Source organism: Vipera ursinii, assembly GCF_947247035.1.
Source record: "Vipera ursinii genome assembly, chromosome: 6".
Classification (NCBI taxonomy): Eukaryota; Metazoa; Chordata; class Lepidosauria; order Squamata; family Viperidae; genus Vipera; species Vipera ursinii.
Genome location: NC_139515.1, coordinates 31,331,257 through 31,354,074, shown reverse-complemented (window position 1 = coordinate 31,354,074; position 22,818 = coordinate 31,331,257). Strand labels below are relative to the sequence as shown.

At 42.9% G+C, this 22,818-nt stretch overlaps 1 protein-coding gene across 3 annotated transcripts in view; it reads right to left on the bottom strand.

Annotated features, from left to right (window-relative positions):
- SAMTOR (S-adenosylmethionine sensor upstream of mTORC1) overlaps nt 1-21,702 on the bottom strand; it is a 28,186-nt gene extending 6,484 nt beyond the window's left edge. The window contains exons 1-4 of one of the 3 annotated variants that reach the window (XM_083366710.1): nt 21,532-21,648; nt 6,837-7,014; nt 4,046-4,187; nt 1,556-1,720 (exon numbers count right to left, since the gene is read on the bottom strand). In XM_083366710.1, coding sequence (XP_083222836.1) covers nt 1,556-1,720; nt 4,046-4,187; nt 6,837 — 308 coding nt within the window. In that variant the 5' untranslated portion in view covers nt 6,838-7,014; nt 21,532-21,648. Of the gene's footprint in view, nt 1-1,555; nt 1,721-4,045; nt 4,188-6,836; nt 7,015-10,779; nt 10,816-21,531 lie in introns of those variants that run through there. The other 2 variants (XM_083366711.1, XM_083366709.1) reach the window with 2 other exon arrangements.
- Nucleotides 21,703-22,818: the final 1,116 nt, after the last annotated feature.

Here is a 22,818-nt window from a genome sequence, read left to right as displayed (position 1 = left end):
CAGCAGAGACGTCTTTCGGGAGATCCAGCCTCTGCTGTGCTGCACCGAGAAAACAGCAAGCCGCCCCATTCTCTCGGCAGCTTGCCACCCCGTTTTCTCATCTCAGCAGAGACGTCTTTCGGGAGATCCAGCCTCTGCCGTGCTGCACCGAGAAAACAGCAAGCCGCCCCATTCTCTTGGCGGAGCGCTCCACTGCCCCATTCTCTCGGCGGCTTGCCACCCTGTTCTCTCATCTCGGTGGAGAATTCTTTCGGGGGATCCAGCCTCTGTCACCCCCTTCTCTCAGCTGGGCAGCTGAGAGAAGGGGGCGGCAGAGGCTGGATCCCCCGAAAGAAGTCTTCGCCGCTGAGAGAATGGGCGGCAAGCTTCCCCGCCCCATACTTTGCGGAGCGCTCCAACGCCTCGTTCTCTCGTCTCAGCGGAGACTTGTTTTGGGGGATCCAGCCTCTGTCACCCCCTTCTCTCAGCTGGGCAGCTGAGAGAAGGGGGCGACAGAGGCTGGATCCCCGAAAGAAGTCTTTGCCGCTGAGAGAATGGGCGGCAAGCTTCCCCGCCCCATACTTCGCGGAGCGCTCCAACGCCTCGTTCTCTCGTCTCAGCGGAGACTTGTTTCGGGGGATCCAGCCTCTGTCACCCCCTTCTCTCAGCTGGGCAGCTGAGAGAAGGGGGCAACAGAAGCTGCATCCCCCGAAAGAAGTCTTCGCTGAGAAAATCTCAGCGCCCATTTTCTCGGCGAAGACTTCTTTCGGGGGATGCAGCTTCTGCCGCCCCTTTCTCTCAGCTGCCCAGCTGAGAGAAGGGGGTGACAGAGGCTGCATCCCCCGAAAGAAGTCTTCGCCGAGAAAATGGGTGGCAAGCTTCCACCGCCCCATTCTCTCAGCGGAGGCTTGCAGAGGTGGCGGCGGAGCTGCGCGCGCAACTCTCCAAACCGCCGCAGCCCGTTTGGAGAGCTGCTGCCTTCGTCCATGTTTGATGAAAGCAGCAGCTCTCCAAACTGGGGGGTGGAAGTTCTTTTTTTTGTTCACTGGAGTATAAGCCGAAGTGGATTTTTCAGCCCAAAAAGTGGGCTGAAAAATTGGGCTTATACTCAAGTATATACGTTATATAGTGATTATACAATGAATTCTAACAAAAAAAGCCTATTCTATATTTTTCATCTAAATTGGCTACTTACTTCAGAATATTTTAATTCTATACAATGCATTGTAGCCATACTATATGAAAGAGGGTTAATTGTCATGCTTTTCCCAATGAACCCTGAAAACTTTAGTTTGACAATGGTAATATTTTTATTCTTGTTAGAGAGCCATAAAAGCTATTCCTAATAAAGAGTCACTGGTTGTGTAAGTGTATTGTGTATGCTTTATAAGAAGATATAAACCAACCAAAGCTAAACATTTAAATCACACTGGTTTTAAACAGGAAATCTAGATGGCACAGTTAACTAATGCATTAAGCACAGCAGTGCTCAGAAGTCCTATCTAAATTAATAAATTGAAAGGATATTACAAAAATTATCTTCCTATTCATAATCACATCACAATTAGACACTTACTCATCCATTATAGAACTATGGCTTAAATTATCAGTAGAAATTTCCATTTTTGAACTTGGATGAATGCTGGTAGCTTGAATGCTTTTAGTAGCAAGAGCTGCTCTTTTCTCATCTTTTTCCAGTGCTTTCCGTTTTCCACCATTTTGAAAATATTCCCGGGACACACTTAAGGCAGAAAGGCAGATAGATTTAAAAAACAAAACATGTTCCTGTGGTATTCTATTACACTCATGATTTAAAACACTGTAATTATTGCATATTATGATAGTGTAATTTGAACTAATTATACATCAAAATGCATATAAAATTAACAATTGGATTTAAGCTAAATGCTAAAATAACCACAGAAACTGTTCAGTATTGCACAATTCTTTCAGTTCATGCAGTACTGTAGAATTGCATGGACCTCACCATTTCCCCTTTTTTCACTTTATCCTTCATTATTTTCTTCCCTATGCATCTTCTGTAGCGAATTACTTTTTCTAGAAAGTATATTTCTTAAGTTATCTAGGAATTAAAAACAATGATTAAATTGTCAGTTCTGAAATGAACTCTTTAATATCATTCCAAGTAAAGACTACAGGTAGTCCTCATCTTACAACCATATGTTTAGCGATCAAAATTACTTTGGCACTGAAAAAAGTGACTTACGACAGGGCCTTGCACTTACGACTGTCGCAGCATTCCCATAGTCAAATGATCACAGTTCAGGTACCTGGCAACCAGCATGTATTTACAATGATTGCAGCATCCTGGGGTCATATGATCACCATTTGCAACCTTCCCAGCCAGCTTCTGACAAAGTCGGAACAGGTGATATGTGAGCAGAGTTCCAGTATTTGAGGGGCTGCCACAAAGAAGAGGGCATCAAACTATTCTCCAAAGCACCGGGGGGGGGGGGGTAGGACAAGAAACAATGGTTGGAAACTGACCAAAGAGAGAAGCAACCTGGAATGAAGGAGAAACTTCCTAACAGTGAGGACAATTAACCTGTGGAACAGCTTGCCTTCAGAAATCGTGGGTGGTTTATCACTGGAGGCTTTTAAAAAGAGACTAGACAGTCACTTGTCTGAGATGGTATAGGTTCTCCTGCTTGAATAGGAGGCTGGACTAGAAGACCTCCAAGGTTTAATTCTTATTCTTATTTATTCCTATTCCTATTCCATTCTATTCTGGAAGGCAGATTTCCTTAAAGGCTGCATGAGTCACTTAACAACTGTGGTTATTTGCTTAACAACTGTGCCAAAAAAGATCATTAAACTGGGCGTAACTTATTTAACTACCTTGCTTAGCAACAGATGTTCTGGTCCCAATTGTGGTTGTAAATTGAGAACTACCTGTACAGAACTCCTGTGTCTATGCCACAGAGCTCATAAAGTAATTTTGCTAATGGCTTTATATATTAGAAAGCATGAAGGAAAATACTGTATGGGATTCTGAGGGCCATTATAGATTCAGTGCCACAGGGTAATGCACAAGCTCCAAATTACTTTTGAAACCAGATTTGCAAATAAAACTGAATCCTCATGACTTTCAGTCCTAATCCACAAAACTAGGTAAATAGGATATTATAGTCATTGGTACTTAAAGCTGCCAAAAGGTTACAAAAAATCAACATTGTTTAATTATTTGGATCCCTTTTTATTTTTATAGTAACTTAAGGTGGTGAATATATACAACACACCTTCCTCCTCCTATTTTCTCTACAACAACTTTGGGGGTGATTTGGGCTAAGACTGCCCCAAGGTCACCCAGCTGGCTTTTGTGGCTAAGGCAAGACTAGAACTCAGCCTCCCTCTTTTTAGCTGAGTGATTTAACCACTATATAAAACTGGCTCTCATCACATAACCCAATCTTTCTCTGATTAGAGATCTTTATATTAAGTTTTGTTTTGTGCAGAACCTAAGCCTAATACATATTATAGAGTTTTGATCGGGAGTAGGCAGTCTGAAACTCTCCACATATTTAGAATTTCAACTCTCAAGCAAGTACAACCAAAAGCCAAGAATTGGGACAATGTAATTAAAAAAACTGGTAGCGGGCATCAAGTTTTTACAATTCACTTCTGGTAAAGATAACATTTTATTCAAGAATACCTGGAACTGGATTATCATCATTTAGTTGCTATACTTAGGCTAAAAACAGAAAATTCACGGTTGATAGTTGTTAATAACGTTTAGGTCCAATGAAGCTTTTCTCAAGATTATGTCACAAATTTCTACTTCACTACAGATAGATTTTTGTCTTTTAGACACTGATAACCATTAGCCATCCCTTGCAGCATGATTAGAAATAATCAAGATAGGCATAGATTAAGAGTATAAGTGGATAGTTGGAGCTCTTCAAGCACATTTACCATATGCTCAGACTGCAAAACACATCCTTCAAAACTGGAAATGTATAGTATTCCCACTATCTTCCATAAAGCTGTGAGAAACATTTTTAATATTCTACAGCATTTTCTTTCATTAGACCATATAAAGATTTACCTGCAGCACCACTCAATGCGACCTTCTCCTTCACAAGTTTTAGTCCAGTGATTATCTGCCAGGTTTTTCATTGCCTCAGCATATTCAGAAAGAGTTTCTTCATCCTCACAATGTTCACGCCATATTTTATCAAAGTCACCCACTAAACAAAAACACACATAATATGAAACTTCACTGTGAAAGAAATCATGACAAATATTAGGCTATAGTATATTCCTATATATTTTCTACTTAACAAAACCCAGTGTGTAATGTGAGCTTACAAAAAAACTGATCCAGACAGTCCTACCCCTTCGCAGGCTTACTTGAGGATATGAATATATCCATTAGGACATCAGTTCTAAAAAGTACATTCCCTGTGATGGTATTCATGTCTGAAACATTTTGTGCCATGATTTCTGAAGTGAAGAATTTTAAAAAATAGAAGTCATTCCTTCAGTTTCCTTCCCATGCTTGGTAAAAGATTTGTAATTCCCTAATCAAAAACATTTACTTGATTTGCTGTCTTAACAGGCAAAACTGCACTACCCAATTATTAACACAATTACTCCGACCACCATTTCTTGAAACTTCTCATCACAGTGGCACAATTGACACTGAAGATTGTATAACAATGGTGCAAAATCTCAGTTAAGGTACTATTGCTCAGGCCAGTGATCAGGAGCTTGTTATTTCAAGGTGTTCAGAAATAACTTGACATGGCAGACTTATCACAGCTCAATTTGGTCTTCACCTGCAACCAATCAAAATTGGCTGACTTAACAAATGAGGAACATCACCAAGTAACTGGTTCCACTGAACAGTGTGTGTCTCTCTGTGTGAGAGAATCATCACACACACACATACATACACACAGGGTGTCTATTTGAAAGAAAGTATTATTTAGATTTTTCTCTATTTCCCCAGTGAGGTCCATGCAGCAGTCAAAAGAATAAAAAATATTAAACAAAACATTCTTTAAAAAGTTAAGCATGAAAATTAAAGTTCATTAAAAAAAATCTAAGAAGCTGAAGCAATTGTTCAGTACAAACAAACAACTGAATAGGTATGTCTTCAGCTATTGATTAAGAGAACAGTGTGGAGACATAGGAACAAGTTTCATAGTTGGGAATTGCCACCTTGAAGGTCTTTTATCATCACACTGTGAATTGAACCCTTTAGTGAAAAACAAACTGGGCTTCTCTACTTGATCTTAATGCAGGAGTTGGGTGATATTGGGAGAGCATTTTTTTTTATTCCTCAAACATTTAGAGCAGGGGTCCCCAATCCCCAACCCACTGCCTGCCAAGAATCAGGCCATACAAGTGCACAAAGCCCCATCCGCATATGTGTGGGACCTAGGCAGTGGATGAAACCATACCCACCCAAGGTCAATGAAAAAACACCCTCTGTGGAAGCGGTCCCTGGTGCTCAAAAGGTTGGGGGCCTCTGATTATAGATGAAAGTTAATAACTTAAATTAGGCCTGGTACTGCAAAAGCTGTAAAAGCAGCTTAATTCCCATGCCTCATAACTACCTATTCATAGTGTTTTGTATGAATTCAGCTTCAGTTTCCAAGCTGTACCCACTTTCTTGGTCTTCAGACAGCTGTTATGTACCTGCACAATCTCCCCTGATTAAAATGGAAAGAGGAGATAAGCATACTGATATCAAATATCTGAACTACCACACCCAAGTGGCTTTATGGAAATCCTGAAGAAACAAAAAACAAAAAAACTTGTGAGGTTGTCACTAAGCACAATGAACCCAAAGAGAAATCAATGATTGTCACTCTTGTTTTTGACAGTTTTAAGAAACACAGCCGTGTTAGACTGTCCCTGCTAGATCTTAACAGTCATACTGGGCAAATTGTTAGAGAAAAAGTAGCTTGCCTATCCTCCCTAATAACAATCTGGCCACAGTAACAAATTAATTAGTGCTCACATAAATTTATGAGCAGCAATTATGTGGGCCAATTTAGAGCATATATGGATGACTTTATCTTCAACATTTATTACAATAGACTGCTAAATGACACGCTGCATCTGCCTCAGGACTAACTTTGAACAGCAACCTACCACTCAAAAAAGTTTTGCTGGGTTCTTTTCTGAAAATGTAATGATGGCAAGAAATAATCATTTTCTGTTGCTAACACTGCAACTTAAAAGACTAAGGTATTCTGGCTTGTGCTTAGGCATAGTTATTACAAGCTTTGTTCTACCAATCTAATGATTTTTGCTTTACTGCACACAGTTCCTCAGAACCAAAAGAGCACTCTAGACTGTATGTAATTGGAGAGGAACTCAGGAAAAATAGGACAATACCCATCCTCTACTTACTGTATCACTGTAAGCCTTGGTGGAGCAGTGGGCTAATGCCTCCTTAAGTAACACCAGCTGCCTGCAATTAGTGCAGGTTCGAGTCCCACCAGGCTCAAGGTTGACTCAGCCTTCCATCCTTCCAAGGAAGGTAAAATGAGGACCCAGATTGTTGGGGGCAATAAGCTGACTTTGTAAAAATGCCACTGGGGGGGGGCAAAAGCCCTAATAAGCAGGCATATACATAGAATGAAGGCTATTGCTAAGCACCTTGATTTGTGCTTCTCAGATTGTAAGCCGCCCTGAGTCTTTGGAGAAGGGCGGGATGTAAATGGGATAAAAAAAAAACTCCAGTGCTGTGAACTACCATGTTATCTGAGAACGTTAAGTCCTCAGATTCCATCTGTCTCTAAGGGTAAACCATCTTAATTGGTCCTTGGACAGGTCAAATTGTAACAGTAATGATCTTTTCATGCAATGAATTAACCACTTACTTCTAATCTAATCCTATTGTCAGGACCCACCCCAATCCAAATCTTAGGAAAGAAGAACTCTTGGAGAAAGGATTGTCCAAGCACGAACTTTAACTAAAACATGATTGACAGTGGATAATCTAGACAGCATCTGGAAACTGTGTCGCAGATTGATACTTTTAAAGAAAGATAGGTCCATCTGTAGAGGAAATAAAATATAAATGTTAGCCTGGTTTGTTAGGATATTCTGTATGAAACTTCTTAAGCAACTTTGGTGCTCTAATATATTTATTGACCCACTCATTTTCTGAGGAGGGGAGGTGTTTCCAAGCTACTAGATATTGAATTGTTCCATGGTGCTTCCTAGAATCCAGGATTTCCTTCACCTCAAAGTGTTGTTCTCCTTCCACCATGATGGGAGGTGGTGGTGGTGGTGGTTGTTCGTAGGGGTGACTATTGTTCTCTTTTTAGGAAACTGCAATAAAAAATTGGGTGTATCTGCCTAAGATTTTTGGGTAGTCCTAATTCAACTGTTACTGGGTTTATGATTCTTTTAATTGGAAAAGGTCCAATATATTTTGCTCCGAGTTTTTTACAGGGTTGTAGTGATATATGGGACATGGTGGCTCAGTGGGTTAGGACGCTGAGCTTGTCGATCAAATGGTAGGCAGTTTGGCGGGTCAAATCCCGAGTGCTGCGTAACAGAGTGAGCGCCTGTTACTCGTCCCAGCTTCTGCCCACCTAGCAGTTCGAAAGCACGTAAAAATGCAAGTAGAAAAATAGGGACCACTACAGTGGGAAGGTAACAGCGTTCCGTGCGCCTTTGGCGTCTAGTCATGCCAGCCACATGACCACGGAGACGTCCTCAGACAAGCGCTGGCTCTTCGGCTTTGAAACGGAGATGAGCACTGGCCCCTAGAGTCGGAAACGACTAGCACACATGTGCGGGGGAAGCTTTACCTTTACCTTAGTGATTTAAGGTATTTTGTGGATAAATATACCATCTCTCCCACCCTGAATGGTTTGTGATTGACTCTTTTTTTGTCCGCCTGTGTCTTGTATGCTTGTGTAGCTTTGTCTAAAGCTTTCCTAATGATTGGTCAGATGTTTTGTAATTGAGCAATCCATTCCTTCACTTTGGCAATTACCGGTTCGTTTGGGATTAGTTCTGGCATGGGGTTGAAACTTTGACCGGTAGCTACTTGAAAAGGAGTGTAAACTGTGCTGGAGTGGACTGCATTATTATATGCCACTTCTGCAAAAGGCAGTAGGTCCATCCAATTTGTTTGCTGGAAATTAATAAAGCATCTTAAATATTGCTCAAATACTGAGTTAGATTTTTCACATTGACCATTCAATTCAGGATGATGACTAGATGTCAGTCCTTGGGTGGTTCCTAAAAGGGATAAAAATTCTTTTCAAAATGCCAACGTAAAATGCACCCCTGCATCAGATATGATGCGTTGTGGTGCCCCATGCAATCTGTAAATATGCTGCACGAAAACGTTTGCTAAGGCTTTTGCGGTGGGGATCTTTTGGCAAGGGATGAAGTGCACCTGTTTGGAAAATATGTCTGTGATTGTCCAGACTACAGTGTTACCCTTGCTTTCTGGTAATTCCACTATAAAATCCATGGCTATTTCTTTCCATGGGGCTGAGGGGTTCACCACTGGTTGTAACAGTCCTGGCGATTTCTCTTGCAGCCTCTTACCTGTCACACAAACTTGGCAGCTGCCCACATAGCGTTCTATGTCCTTTTTCATGGATGGCCACAAAAAATGGCCACCAAAGTTGCCTTTTAGTTAAGTGTAAGGTTTTTACAAACCAAAAATGTCCTGCTGATTTTGTATTATGGCACAGTTGCATGAAATTGATCCTCTGCGTGGCAGGTATGTATAACTTCTCACCCACCCAGGGTAGTCCATCTTTAATTGTGCACACATGTCTATTTTTCTGGAACCATTCATCACTTTCCAAAGACTTTCAGAATTCTATTCCAGTTTGGCTATCCACCTTCGGCTTCATTTTTATTTGAGCCCTGGTGGTGACTGGTGCTGCCAGTTGTTGTTCAGGCACAAGTGGTTTAGAGTCAGTGGTCCATGTGCTGTCATATTGGGGCATGCGAGATAATGCATCTGCCAGGAAATTCTCCCCCCGTTAAGTGTTTGAGAGTGAAATTGAATTGGTGAAAATGTTGGGACCAGTGGGCTTGTTTAGGAGTGAGTTTTCCTGGGTGTTTTTAATGCTTCCAGGTTTTTGTGGTCTGTCCAGACCTGGAAGGGGATTTTATTTCATTCTAGGAACTGGCACCATATAATTAATGCCCATCTTATAGAATAAGCCTCCTTTTCCCATATGGGCCAACCTTCTTCTGTTTCCGTGAGTTTTCTGGATGTATATGCACATGGTTGCAATGCCCCCTCATCATTTTCCTGTAACAATACGGCTCCCACCGCTATATCACTAACGTCTGCCTGTATTACAAAAGGTTTATCGGGATCTGGGTATCTCAGTACAGGTTTGGCAGAAAAAAGTCTCTTTAGCCTCTCAAATGCTGCTTGACATTCCATTGTCCACTTCAGAGGCTGGCTGGGTTTCACTGGGGACTCCCCCCTCGTTTTCAACAAGTTTGTGAGTGGCAGGGCAATTTGGGCAAATGAAGGGATGAATTGGCGGTAGAAGTTTGCAAACCCTAGGAAACTTTGCAATTGCTTCTGTGTGTGTGTGTGGGGGGGTGCCCATTCTAATACTGCCCTGACTTTCTCAGGGTCCATTTCGATGCCCTCTGGGGATATGCGATACCCCAGGTAGTCTGTTCTTGGAATTCACATTTCGATAGTTTAGCATATAAGTGGGCGGCCTGCAACTTTTTCAGAACTGCTCTGACTAGGTTAATATGTTCCTCTTTGGTCTCAGTGAAGATAAGGATGTCATCAGGGTAAACCAGGATCCCTTTATATAGGTGCTCCCTTAGCACTTCATTAATTAATTGCATAAAAACTGTGGGGGGCCCTTGTAGTCCAAATGGCAGTACTTTGAACTGGTAGCAACCCATTGGGCAATCTTCCATTCATCCCCTTCCTTAATCCTAATGCAGTAGTATGCTTCTCTCAGGTCTAGTTTGGTAAAAATCCTTCCTTTCGATAGGTGGGATAGCATATCCTTCATTTGTGGTAGGAGATACAGATTACATTCATTAATTGTGTTTATATTTCGGTAATTGACACATAAGCGAAGAGAGCCGTCCTTCTTCTCCCTGAACAGGACCCGGGCGGCCACTTTGGGTTTGGCAGGCTCAATAAATCCTCTAAGTTTTTCTTTATGAATCTTTCCATCTCCGCCGTTTCCTTTGGGCTTATGGCATACATTCTGGGCTTCAGGAATTTTGCCCTGGGTTTGAATTCTATAGCACAGTCTGTGGGGCAGTGGGGGGAAAGCTCATCTGCCCGTTCCTCACTGAAAACGTCAGCAAGGTCCCTGTATTCTTCCGGTATTTCTGGTAACCCCTTCTTTTCCCCCGCTGATGCTGACTTCTATCTTCAGGTTGGGGGGTGCTTTGGGGTTTTAAGCCCCTATGCTCCCCCTCTGGGAAGTTGAGTTCTGCTGGCCTCCAATTTATCCCGGGGTTCCATTTCTACAGCCATTCCAGTCCTAAAATCATTGGGCATTCCATGCCTGAGGCCACTACAATCGTTATGTCTTCCTCATGAGTCCCCAGGGACAGGTGAATTGGTAAAGTGGCTAGGGTAGCTGGGACCCCCCCTGCTATTGACCCATCTAACTGGCCAAAGGAGACTGGTTGTTTTAGTCTCCTCACTGGGATGCCCAAATTCCCCACCAGCGTCGGGCTGATGAGGCAGCGGGTGCAGCCAGAGTCTATTAGGGTTTTTACTTTGACGGCTTCAGGCATAGAGGAAGCTAATATAGTCACTGTCTTAAGGATGGGTGGAATGGATCCACTTACCAATGGTTCTCCCTCCAAGCTGTCTTCCAAGGTGTCCACTGCCCCTGTGGTGTAAGCCGGAATCCAATCCTTGTCCTTGGCAGGGGTTGTGGACTCTACAGCCTCTGTTCCCCTCATGGAGGGTTCTTTTGGGTTGCTTTGGGACTTCCATGGTCTCCTGGAGGGTGATGCCTTTGATTTACGCTGAGGGGCTTTTGAGTGGTATTCTGCGGCATGGTGGCCCTCTCTCCCGCATTTGAAACAGCCTGTTGGTTTCTTAGCCGTGGACGGTTTTCCCCCCTCGCGTTTGCTCAGGCAGCAGGCGACCCCTGTGGTCCCTTTTTAGTGAGGTCTACAGGGAGTGCAGAATTATTAGGCAAATGAGTATTTTGACCACATCATCCTCTTTATGCATGTTGTCTTACTCCAAGCTGTATAGGCTCGAAAGCCTACTACCAATTAAGCATATTAGGTGATGTGCATCTCTGTAATGAGAAGGGGTGTGGTCTAATGACATCAACACCCTGTATCAGGTGTGCATAATTATTAGGCAACTTCCTTTCCTTTGGCAAAATGGGTCAAAAGAAGGACTTGACAGGCTCAGAAAAGTCAAAAATAGTGAGATATCTTGCAGAGGGATGCAGCACTCTTAAAATTGCAAAGCTTCTGAAGCATGATCATCGAACAATCAAGCGTTTCATTCAAAATAGTCAACAGGGTCGCAAGAAGCGTGTGGAGAAACCAAGGCGCAAAATAACTGCCCATGAACTGAGAAAAGTCAAGCGTGCAGCTGCCAAGATGCCACTTGCCACCAGTTTGGCCATATTTCAGAGCTGCAACATCACTGGAGTGCCCAAAAGCACAAGGTGTGCAATACTCAGAGACATGGCCAAGGTAAGAAAGGCTGAAAGACGACCACCACTGAACAAGACACACAAGCTGAAACGTCAAGACTGGGCCAAGAAATATCTCAAGACTGATTTTTCTAAGGTTTTATGGACTGATGAAATGAGAGTGAGTCTTGATGGGCCAGATGGATGGGCCCGTGGCTGGATTGGTAAAGGGCAGAGAGCTCCAGTCCGACTCAGACGCCAGCAAGGTGGAGGTGGAGTACTGGTTTGGGCTGGTATCATCAAAGATGAGCTTGTGGGGCCTTTTCGGGTTGAGGATGGAGTCAAGCTCAACTCCCAGTCCTACTGCCAGTTTCTGGAAGACACCTTCTTCAAGCAGTGGTACAGGAAGAAGTCTGCATCCTTCAAGAAAAACATGATTTTCATGCAGGACAATGCTCCATCACACGCGTCCAAGTACTCCACAGCGTGGCTGGCAAGAAAGGGTATAAAAGAAGGAAATCTAATGACATGGCCTCCTTGTTCACCTGATCTGAACCCCATTGAGAACCTGTGGTCCATCATCAAATGTGAGATTTACAAGGAGGGAAAACAGTACACCTCTCTGAACAGTGTCTGGGAGGCTGTGGTTGCTGCTGCACGCAATGTTGATGGTGAACAGATCAAAACACTGACAGAATCCATGGATGGCAGGCTTTTGAGTGTCCTTGCAAAGAAAGGTGGCTATATTGGTCACTGATTTGTTTTTGTTATGTTTTTGAATGTCAGAAATGTATATTTGTGAATGTTGAGATGTTATATTGGTTTCACTGGTAAAAATAAATAATTGAAATGGGTATATATTTGTTTTTTGTTAAGTTGCCTAATAATTATGCACAGTAATAGTCACCTGCACACACAGATATCCCCCTAAAATAGCTATAACTAAAAACAAACTAAAAACTACTTCCAAAAATATTCAGCTTTGATATTAATGAGTTTTTTGGGTTCATTGAGAACATGGTTGTTGTTCAATAATAAAATTAATCCTCAAAAATACAACTTGCCTAATAATTCTGCACTCCCTGTATCTCCGCCTCCTTTGCCAGGACATGGCGAGCCAGTGGTTTCGCCGGCTCGCGTGTTTACTCGGGCGGTGGGCAGCGCCATGTTTTTCTCTGGTGGTACCTCTTTAGTAGGTCTGTCTCCACCTCCTCTGCAAGGACATACCAGTCATCGAGATGGTGTGGGTCTCCTCGAGGCAGGCAAGTGTCATACAGGTCGTAGTTTAGCCCATCTTTGAAATGGCTAAGGAGGATGTCTTCCGGCCAGTTCAGCTTGTTGGCAATGGCTCGGAATTCTTGGGTATTTTCAGCCACCGGCCGTCTGCCCTGCCTCACTGTTTTGATTCTCTCCCGGGCCTTATGATCATCGAAAGGGTCCTCAAACCGCCTCAAGGATGACATGAATCAGTTGAAGCCATTGAGTTCTGGGGCGTTGGAGTCATGCAGGTTCACCACCCAGTCTGCAGCCGGTCCAAGGCGGATTGCACGATATGGATGCGGGCTTTGTCACTGGAGATGTACCGTCCTTATTCTTCCATATAGCTGAGGACTTGGATTAGGAAAAACCACAAGCATGGTGGCTCTCCCCTGAATTTTGCTTCCAGGGGCGATAGTCTTCGAATGTATCGTCTGCACAGCGGGCGGTATTGCCCCTCATCCTGACCCCCGTGTGATTCTGGGGGGGTAACTACTGAGGTGGCAGCTCCTGGTCCAGCAGACGGCCCTGGTGTTGCAGGTTCTGGATCCCCACTTTCTCTCCAGTTGCGGTCCCAGGCGCTGCTGCGGCTGCGGTATTCAGCTTTCTCCTCTCTTAGTGAGCTAAGGGTTTTCTTCATCAGGTCAATAGCTTTCTCTAGGTTCCACTCCTCTTCACTGATGTGCAGGGAGCTCTCCATCTCTTGCCTCCATTCAGGTTGGTGGCCGCCCCGCCTCAGGATCACTTTCCTTGAGGCCTTTTCCCACTCACTTTTCCTTCCAACGCCCATGGAGCACCACGGTTTGCGGTCATGCGTCTCCACCACCTCTTCCCCGGAGGAATATGATGCTTCAGCTTCCGACCGTTTGTGGGGTTTTGTTCGGGGGAAAACTCCCTTTCCATGGCGCTTTCCTCCTCCCTTGCTTCATCGTTAGACATTGTATTTTTTGCAGAGTCCCCTGGTAAGGTTTTTCCTTCCAGGTTGTCTCTTAATGCAGATCCTGTCTAATGTCAGGACCCACCCCAATCCACATCTTAGGAAAGAACTCTTGGAGACAGGATTGTCCAAGCAGGAACTTTTACTAAAACACGATTGACAGTGGATAATCTAGACAGGATCTGGAAACTGTGTTGCAGATTGATATTTTTAAAGTGTCCCCGAGTAAAAACCCCTCCCCTCAGTCCATTTGGTCAGTCCCGGATCAGTTAAGTTTCATGTGTCAAAACCCTTCATGGGAAAAGAGAAACTTCATGCATTTACAACATTTGCTTCCTCCCCTTCAAATTCTAAATCGGAGATACAAACCAGAATCCCCCCCCCACTCTTTCTTTGTTCTTCTCAGTTCAAAGGTTCTTTCCCTGGTCTTTTATGATGGCCCCCAGGCAGGCTGAATAAACAACCTTGCATCTAATGGATAGGGATGGCCAATTAACATCTTCTCTTCTCCTCCTTGGGAATGGCAGAATCCATTAAGGGGTGAGATTTAGGATTGCACAGATAGCGGTTTAGGAATGGAATATAAATGGATTCTGACACCTATTCCCTTTACCCTTTAATCCATGGATGTCATGACACAGCTAAACTAGTTGTCAACTTTAATGTTGATATGAAAATTTGGAGAAAAACTGTACTAAATTTTTCCAAGATCATTTCAATAACTGCCTTTGACCGGAAAGATGGGAAGTAGAGCTCCAAACCTCAGAAAGATGAGAGAGAATTCTATCAGATAAATGCAATCCCTACTCCCCTTCCTTCTGGTATATGCTAGTCCTGTACCAAGTATGTGACCCAGGCGAACTCGGTCAAGACTGCCTCCACTACTCTGTTCTCAGGCCAGCAGCGTTTATGCAGAAAAGTTATGCAGAAAAGTTACAGAGCAACAAAGGCTCTGTAACAATAACCCACCCCTTTTAAAACCTTGCTGTCAGTTTCATACTCTCCTTTTCCCCAGTGATGTTTCCTTTGACTAAGAACTTCCAAGTGAGCACATTTTCTCACCAAGGACTCACTTCAAGTAATTTTTTCTACTTCAGCCTCTCTCCTGTACATTGGATGTTTTTGCATTGACAACAGATGGAAATGTAACCATTTTTTTCCTTTTGCTTTTAGAGTTAGATAATGCTGGGAGGGGAGGATGTGAATGAGTCAAGCTAGACATAACAACACTAAACCTAGCGTGAGAATCAAGGTTATTGAGCCCAGAGCTGATAAAGAATTGGCCGGCTGGAGAGCTGGAGAGTGTTCTGTTCCAGCCTATGACCGGCCCTGTTTGAATGTCAGGGACAACCCCTTTTTATAGTCAACAGGCTGGAAAAACCCAACCAAATTTATTTACAAAGAAATCAAAAGTTCAAACAAGAGTTAAGCCAAAAGTTCAAACAAGAGTTAAACAGGAATAACAGACCAGGACTCTAGCAGAAGATCTTCAAACGGTTGCCTTCAGCAACCAGCATCTCCCACACCTTCCCCTTTTATCAGCAGTCCCAAGGCATGGCTTCTCATTGCCTTCTCCTACTCTCACCGAGTTGCCTCATGGCCTTTCTCTATTCTACTCTGCTGGATTGCCTCCTGCTCCTAGCATATCTGAATAGATCCAGCTGTGAATCACCTACGTCCAATACCTCATGCTCACACAGCTGAGTCTGATGAGGAACATGATGGAAAGAGCCAGGCTGAGAGTCCTGCAGTGCATCAGAGCCTCCCTCTGACACCAAAGGCTCTCCAAACTCCTCCTCCTCCTCTTCAGAATCATCAGACTCAGCTGCTGGTATCACAGGCTGACGCTGAATCACAACAGAGAGGAAGCCAGCACTTCAAGATAATTGGGGAATGTGATTTATGACTGTTAATTGGAGGAGGGAATTGTGCTTTGATACTACATGCCCAAGGGAGGGGAATTCAGTTTTGGGCTTTGATTATGTAGTGCCGATATTATGCTACTCAAATAAAAGATCCTTTAAGGCAGACATGTCAAACACAAGGCCCGCGGGCCACAAACGGCCCGCCACATGATTGAATCCGGCCCGCACAACTTTCCCAGAAATTACAAAGGTCCGGCCCCCACCACCTTGGTGCCGGCCCGGCTGAGCACTTGCTCAGTAGGAGGCAAGTGCACGTGGGCTGGTGGAACCCAGCACCATTTGCATCTCGTTAGTCTCCTGCGGCTCCAAAAAAAAAAGTGGAGGAGGAGGAGGTAGGAGGTAAGAGGGAGTGAGGTGGGACACGGGGGGGGGGAGGACGAGCAACACCCAGCCGGTGAGGGGGAGTGATGCCCAGGCAGGAAGGCAGACTTGAGGTAGCCGGAGAAAGAGCCACAGATGGCTCCTCTGCCGGGCTTCTTTTGCACACGGGCTCCTTTGCCGGGCGCTGCTGAGAGTGAGCAGAGGCGCCCGACCCGGATCCTGCAAGGCCCGGCTGAGATGTGCCCCCAGCAGCGGAGCCGCTCCGGTTTCTCTGCCGGGCTTATTTCACACACGGGCTCCTCTGCCGGGATTCTTTCGTGTGCGAGCTACTTTGCCGGCCGCTGCTGAGGGAAGATCTCTGGAGAGGAGCATAAGGTGGCAGGGAAGCTGCATGAGGGAAGGCTGCTCCAACAAGCCAGCATCCTTTCCACGCATGAGTGGAAATGGGGTTTCCCTTTCAAGAAGGGCCAGCCTCCCTCATGCAGGACTGGGAAGTGCTTCTCCGTGCCTCCTCTTGCTCTCCAGAGATCTGTCAAGGCAGAAGAAGGAACACACACACACACACACACACTCTCTCTCTCCAAGCTTGAAGACTAGGAGGCTATCTACATCTGAGCTAACAAACTACCAATCATGCCTGGGCTTTGGAAGAAGGCCCTTTCCATCCTCTGCACATGCTTGGCTGCAGATGTTTGGGGAGGTGAAGAACTTGTGGGGTAATGAGATGTCCCCACATCAAATTAGCTGGTGCAACTTGTTCTCTCCTGACCCAGGCATTTCAAGTAAGCTGCGCTGAGTGAGCAACATTGAGCTGGCAACGCCCACCCGGTCACGCCCACTTGGCCACGCCCACCCGACCACACCCACCCGGCCCCCTGAGGGCAACCATAACGCTGATGTGGCCCTCAGTGAAATTGAGTTTGACACCCCTGCTTTAAGGTAAACAATGCCTCAAAGTTCTTTTGAAGAGTTTCATCTGTCGGAACCATGACATTAAGCCAAAAACTCTCAACTTTTACCTAACTACCTTGGGGTCCCGGGCCCCAGTCACTATCCCTAGAATTGAGGGATAGACAAAGATTCGGGGAAGATTTCAGCATGGAGAAAGAAAGAGCGCCTGACACCAGCAGCCTGGCAGAGAAGAAGCTTTTCCAGGCCTCTCAGTTGGGAGCAAAGCCCAAGCCCTGAGGACAGCTAATCTGGTCGTCGGAGTGGACCTTACCTAGTAGAGACTTCAGACACCTTGAGATGGCCTTGCTACAACAAAGTGCTTCAAAGGTGGATGAGATTGAACTGCGAAGAGGGGATTCCTGCATATCACATTCCCCAGATTGGTGGAAAACCACAAAATCGCTGAGGATTCGGGTGAGTGGAAGTACCTGTCCATAACTTGTAGTCAGTCAGCCAGTGGAGAAGTTGGTGGAAAGATTCGAGGAGCTAGAGATGAGAAGTGGAGAGCAACCTTCCTGTTCCCCATACGCTAGGATCATGATGATCGGCGAGGCAGCAACCAACTCCTGATGAGGGGAACCCTCAGTCCCACCTGTGCAGACCAGGCAGCCTCTCCATCCTCAAAACCACCTACCAGGGCCTCCAGCCGCGTGAAGATAGACAGCTCCAATCATCGCCCCTCCAAAAGCCCAAATCAATGACGAGATAAGAGCCTGAGCCATCGCCAGGACAATCCCCGGATTGACACACTTACTGACCACCCAGCCCATACAGCAATGGGGGATGCCGCAGCCCCCACAGGATCCGGCCCGCGGGCCTTGAATTTGACATGTCTGATATAGGAGATGACCAGGGCACAAGAATTTCTTTTGACTATTACTTTTCAAAGGCCATAAATGGAGTGCATTCCTTCAACATCTTCATAGTTATGATTGAAAAAAAAGTATTTCAGTTGATTAATGACCTAATACAATCAATAGAAGATATGTCTGCAATCTGCAGTTAAGAAGCTATATTCACCTCCTCTTGCTTAAAAAGATCAGGTCATTAATGAGTTATGGAACTATATAATGAACTGAAATGTTCCATTTTCAGTTCTGCCTCCACCTTGTAGAGTATTGTCAAAAACAAGATGAGAGAACTTCTCTTTTTGGTTTAAGTTATTTTGCATTAGCATAGGGCTGCCAGATCTGAGCTGCAGAAAGTCCAGGTGACTGCTAGATGACAACAAATATACAGACAAAAGCACAATTTTTACAGTCCTCATATGGTAGCCCTGCATTAGAATCTCAGGATCAATAATAAATATCAGAGAGGCGTATAGCAGACTATAACTGGGTTGACTTTACAGCAAAATATCTGTAAGAAAAATATTCTATGAAATTGTATAACTTCTTATTTCCAAAGAAGTGACACTAAAAAAAGTATATCCAGAATTTACAAAATTGCAGAATTGCTGGATAGAAATGGCAAGCTTTTCCCATGAACACCAATTGCTAGGAAACCCTAAATGTTCACAGAAGACTCCTCTAATGTATATTTTATTTTATTTTATTTTATTTTATTAGATGAGGAACTAATTCTAAGGAAATGCTTTATACTTACTTGAAGTAGTAATTATTGCTAATTTAAGAAATTAAATATTGCATTTAACAGTATACATAATTTATAGCACCCAATGTTTGTCAAACTTTCTGAAAATGTTCAAAAAGCATGGGGAACATCAAATTAAATAAACATCTATGTTTTCATCAAGTTCATGTTTTAATGAATAAATAATTCTGTATGTAAATTTTTCACCAAAGCATATAATACAAAATTAAATATATAATTACCATTTAAGGCAGATGCTGAGGTGGCAAGCAGGCTCTGTTCTGGCAAACTAACCATTAATGAATATAGGGAGGAAAGGCTGAAGTGCCAAGCAGGCTGTCAGAAATCTCAAGTATACCAGCACTCAGCTGGCCAGAGCCTATTCACCACTACAGATCCATGTAGCAAATCAGTTGGCCAGAACCCACACTGCCTGAGCCTTGCTTCTCCATATACGCTGACAGTCAGCTGTTACAGATTATCAATGGGGAAAGGAAGATTGGGGGGGGAGGGGAGAGAGACTCTGGCCAGTGGATACAAGAAGGCTTTAAGCACTCCCTTTAGTGAATTTCCAGTTATTCAAAGGAAAACATAATTGGTAATACTTACACCACCCTAAGATTTATTAAATCTTGAACAACTCTGCTTATATTTACAGCCATCATTTAATCCATCAAATAAAAATAAGTGCTGAATACTTTAGTTCAACTAGTAATCAAAAGCCATCTTTAAAATTTAGATTTCTGCTCCTAACATGGGAAAGAAAAACAAACAGCATCTTATTTTAGTTTGAAATTCCAGAACTAGGATTCCTATTAGGGTTAATACTTCCTCTATATAATGAACTATTAGCAGAATTGTTAAAATGGAATCAAGATTGAAGTCATATAATAATTCCTTAAAGGTCTGCTTTGCTAACAAAACTACTGCATGTTTAATACTCATATTTTAGCAAAGTAAAAACAATATATATTTCTGTGTAGAGCAGATATATGTATACAAACTTTTGTTGCTAAATGTTTACATATAATTTAAGCTTAAATATATTCTATATGTACATAGATAGTTCAATGATCTAATTGTAAACTCATTTTGGATTATGGCTACTGAATCAAATGAGGTGTGGCTTTGAGTAACTATGAACAATAGTAATCAACTCAGCAGATTTACAACTACTATAATAAATTATTCACAAGTACAAATCATGTCCACCCCAGTATTATCCTTTCTCTTTTAAAACATACAACTAAGAAGCAAAAAGAATATAAGACAATGACACGAGACAATAAATTAAGACTAAAACCACAAGGTTGTTTCTGAAGGTATCTTAAAAATGTGATATTTGATGTAATCATGTACTTGTTGGCAACCCTAGTGGCTCTAAGCATTTACAATTAAAACAAGGCAATTAATTAAAGCTATTTAAAATATCAATATAAAAATTCCTCAAAACTTGAATAAGTGGTTTTAAATTGGCTCCTAAACATTAAGGCCAGCCTCATTCCATGACAATTAATCCATAATATAAACCCTAGAACTTGTGGCAGAAACCACAGATTGTTCTAATACTTACCTTAAATTGGGCTCAGAAAGCAAGTGCTAACCAGTGCAATTATTGAAGTTCCTCCCCACTTAATGTATCACATTCTGAGCCAATGGCAATTTGCAGAGTGTTTCCAAGGGGCTGTCCCACGAAATGGAAATGCACTTCAGCCTTGAGATTACAAATAGAGTCTTTTTTTCCCAAAAAATGGAACACATCTACAAAGTAGATATGCCCTCTTGCTATTAATGCCTTTCAATGGCTTAATGCTTAAAAGAAAGACTTCCAGTATGGGAACAAAATTGTATAGGACAACAAAGATCTGGTCCTACACAGTACTAGTGTCCCTCATCTTTTTATCTTTTTTGCCCTTAAATATTTCTAGTTACTTTTTGAAGGTTCAAAGCTGAAGAGATACCTGGCCATTTTACTGTCATGGTGAACAGTTTTGTTAAAGAATGCTTTAGAAACTATGAGAAACTTCATTTTTATAGTATCTGTTCAAAGAAAGAGTAGACATTACAATATTCTTGTTTTGCTTTCAAGATTATCCTAATTTGACAGTTAAATCACTATTATTCCCATGTACCCAGCCTGAAATACTCTGAGATAAACATAAATTCCATAAAATTCTGGGATAAATGGCTGTTTTTAAAACAAATCTTGGTCACACTTTTACAGGATAGGTGTTACACTCTCAATCCAACTGACAGCTAAAATAAACCAGAGGATTGTCACAATGAAATCTGAACCCCTATGTTTAAACCTAATAATCTTATATACATGCTCTTGAATCAAGTTTTTATATTCCGAACAAATCTCTTTCCAGACCTTTGCATCACTGCTTCTTTTCAGAAAGAGTACCAGCACTCTGATTTTGCAACCTATAAAAGAACCTCCTACTAAAATTAGCCAGGTAGTTCTTTTTTTAAAAGTTCACCAATTGCGGTTAATGCCACTCTTTACAAAAAAAGGAAATGTGTGCTTTAGAGTAAGGCACTTCATAGACCGAAAATCACCTAACTTTGAAATGTGAAGCCCTTTTCTTTGATAAATTCTGACCGATCTAATGATTGGTTTTCCGGAAATTTCTCAACTATAACGTCGTCCCTGCCTTCAAAGGTAATGGATTTTTTCTTTTACCGTTTTCCACATTTACACGGGAGGAGGCGCAGCCCCTTCCTCCCCCGCATAGGCTGAGGGCCCATCGTCGTCCTCCTCCTCCTCCTTTGCCTAGGCTTCGGTCCCAGGACTGAAAGAAGAAAGCGGCGGGCGGTGCCCAGGCCCAAATCCCTTCCAAAGCGATATGGAGCCACGGCAAGAGGGCGAACCCGGCCCTGGTCTCCGTTCTTACTCATCCCGTGGTGAAGACCCACTTCTCTGCGGGGCGAATTAAGACCCGAACCTTATTACCTTCCCGGTATTTCTTGCGCAGGCGCCGATGAACGCTCTTCACCACCCCGGAGAGCTTCTCCTGCTGCAGTTTCCGCTCTTGTTCTCGGGGCTGAGGCAGAAACAGGATAGGCGTCCCACACTCAACCTCCATGGTGTTAGAACTAGCGCTCCGCAACCCCCCTCCTTCCGTTTCCCCAGAAGGGGGCGGTGGCCGTGGTCTCTATGACACGGCCGGCAGGCTAGGTTTGCGAATGGGAAGAGTCATGTGATCACTAGGTTCCCGGTGCCTGTTGGGAAATATAGTCTTCACGTCTGAAAGCCTTTTCGGCTGTTGCCTTTTTAAGTCTAAGTTTCAGAGTGGACCAGCTGTACCCAAAGGTCTTGTAGAGCCTTTTAAGATTAACGCCATTCATTGCAAGGCTTAAGGTGTTGTAAATTACGGCTCACTTCAGAGATTGTGAAAGCATCTGCCTTAAGAATTAAAGCAACCACACATCTTTTATTTCAGAAAACTGTCTTTAGATTTAATGTAATCTTCTGTGTAATCATTTTTGTTCTTGAATTTTCCTCTGTAAAGCAAAGTTCTTTAACCTCTGTCCCTTTTTCAGGTTTATCTTTTATTTTTTTCAATAAAAATGATCACCCTGCTTATAATAGAAACAGCTGATAAAAGCTTATGCATTTAATACAATTTCTGCATCTTAAAAGGTGCTATCAGACTGATTCTTATTAAAGGAAAATAAATAAAGGTTATTCTTTTATAAATTGTATAAAATGTAACACCAATAAATTGTATAAAATGTAACACCAATGAATTGTATCAAATGTAACACTAAGATGTGGGGCTATCTATTTCCTGCTTAGACAGAGAATTCACAGATGGTAATCAACAAAGTTCTTTTGAAATGTTAAAAAGGATAGGAACATCTCAAGGTGGTGAGTAAAACAAGATAATGTAGTGACGGATGTAAGGAAGTTGTTACAATAAGTCTTTTGGATGTAAAAGTTCAAAGGATCTTTTAGAAATGTAAATGATTTCAAAGACTAACTTAAGTTTCTTAGGGGGGCATGTATTGAGAAAAGAAAGTATAAATGCCTGGTTTGAAACTTGCTCAGTGCGCTGTTTGAACCCAATCCAAATTGGGAAGGGTCTAAGAGGCCGTGTTTGCAAACGCTTTCTTTCTTTTTTATTTTCTTTTTTATTTTCAATTTTGTTTTCAATAAATCTTTGCCTTTGTTAACCAGACTTGTCTTCGAGTTGTGAGTATCAGATTTTGGGGGTTTTTTATTGAAGAGTTTTAAAAT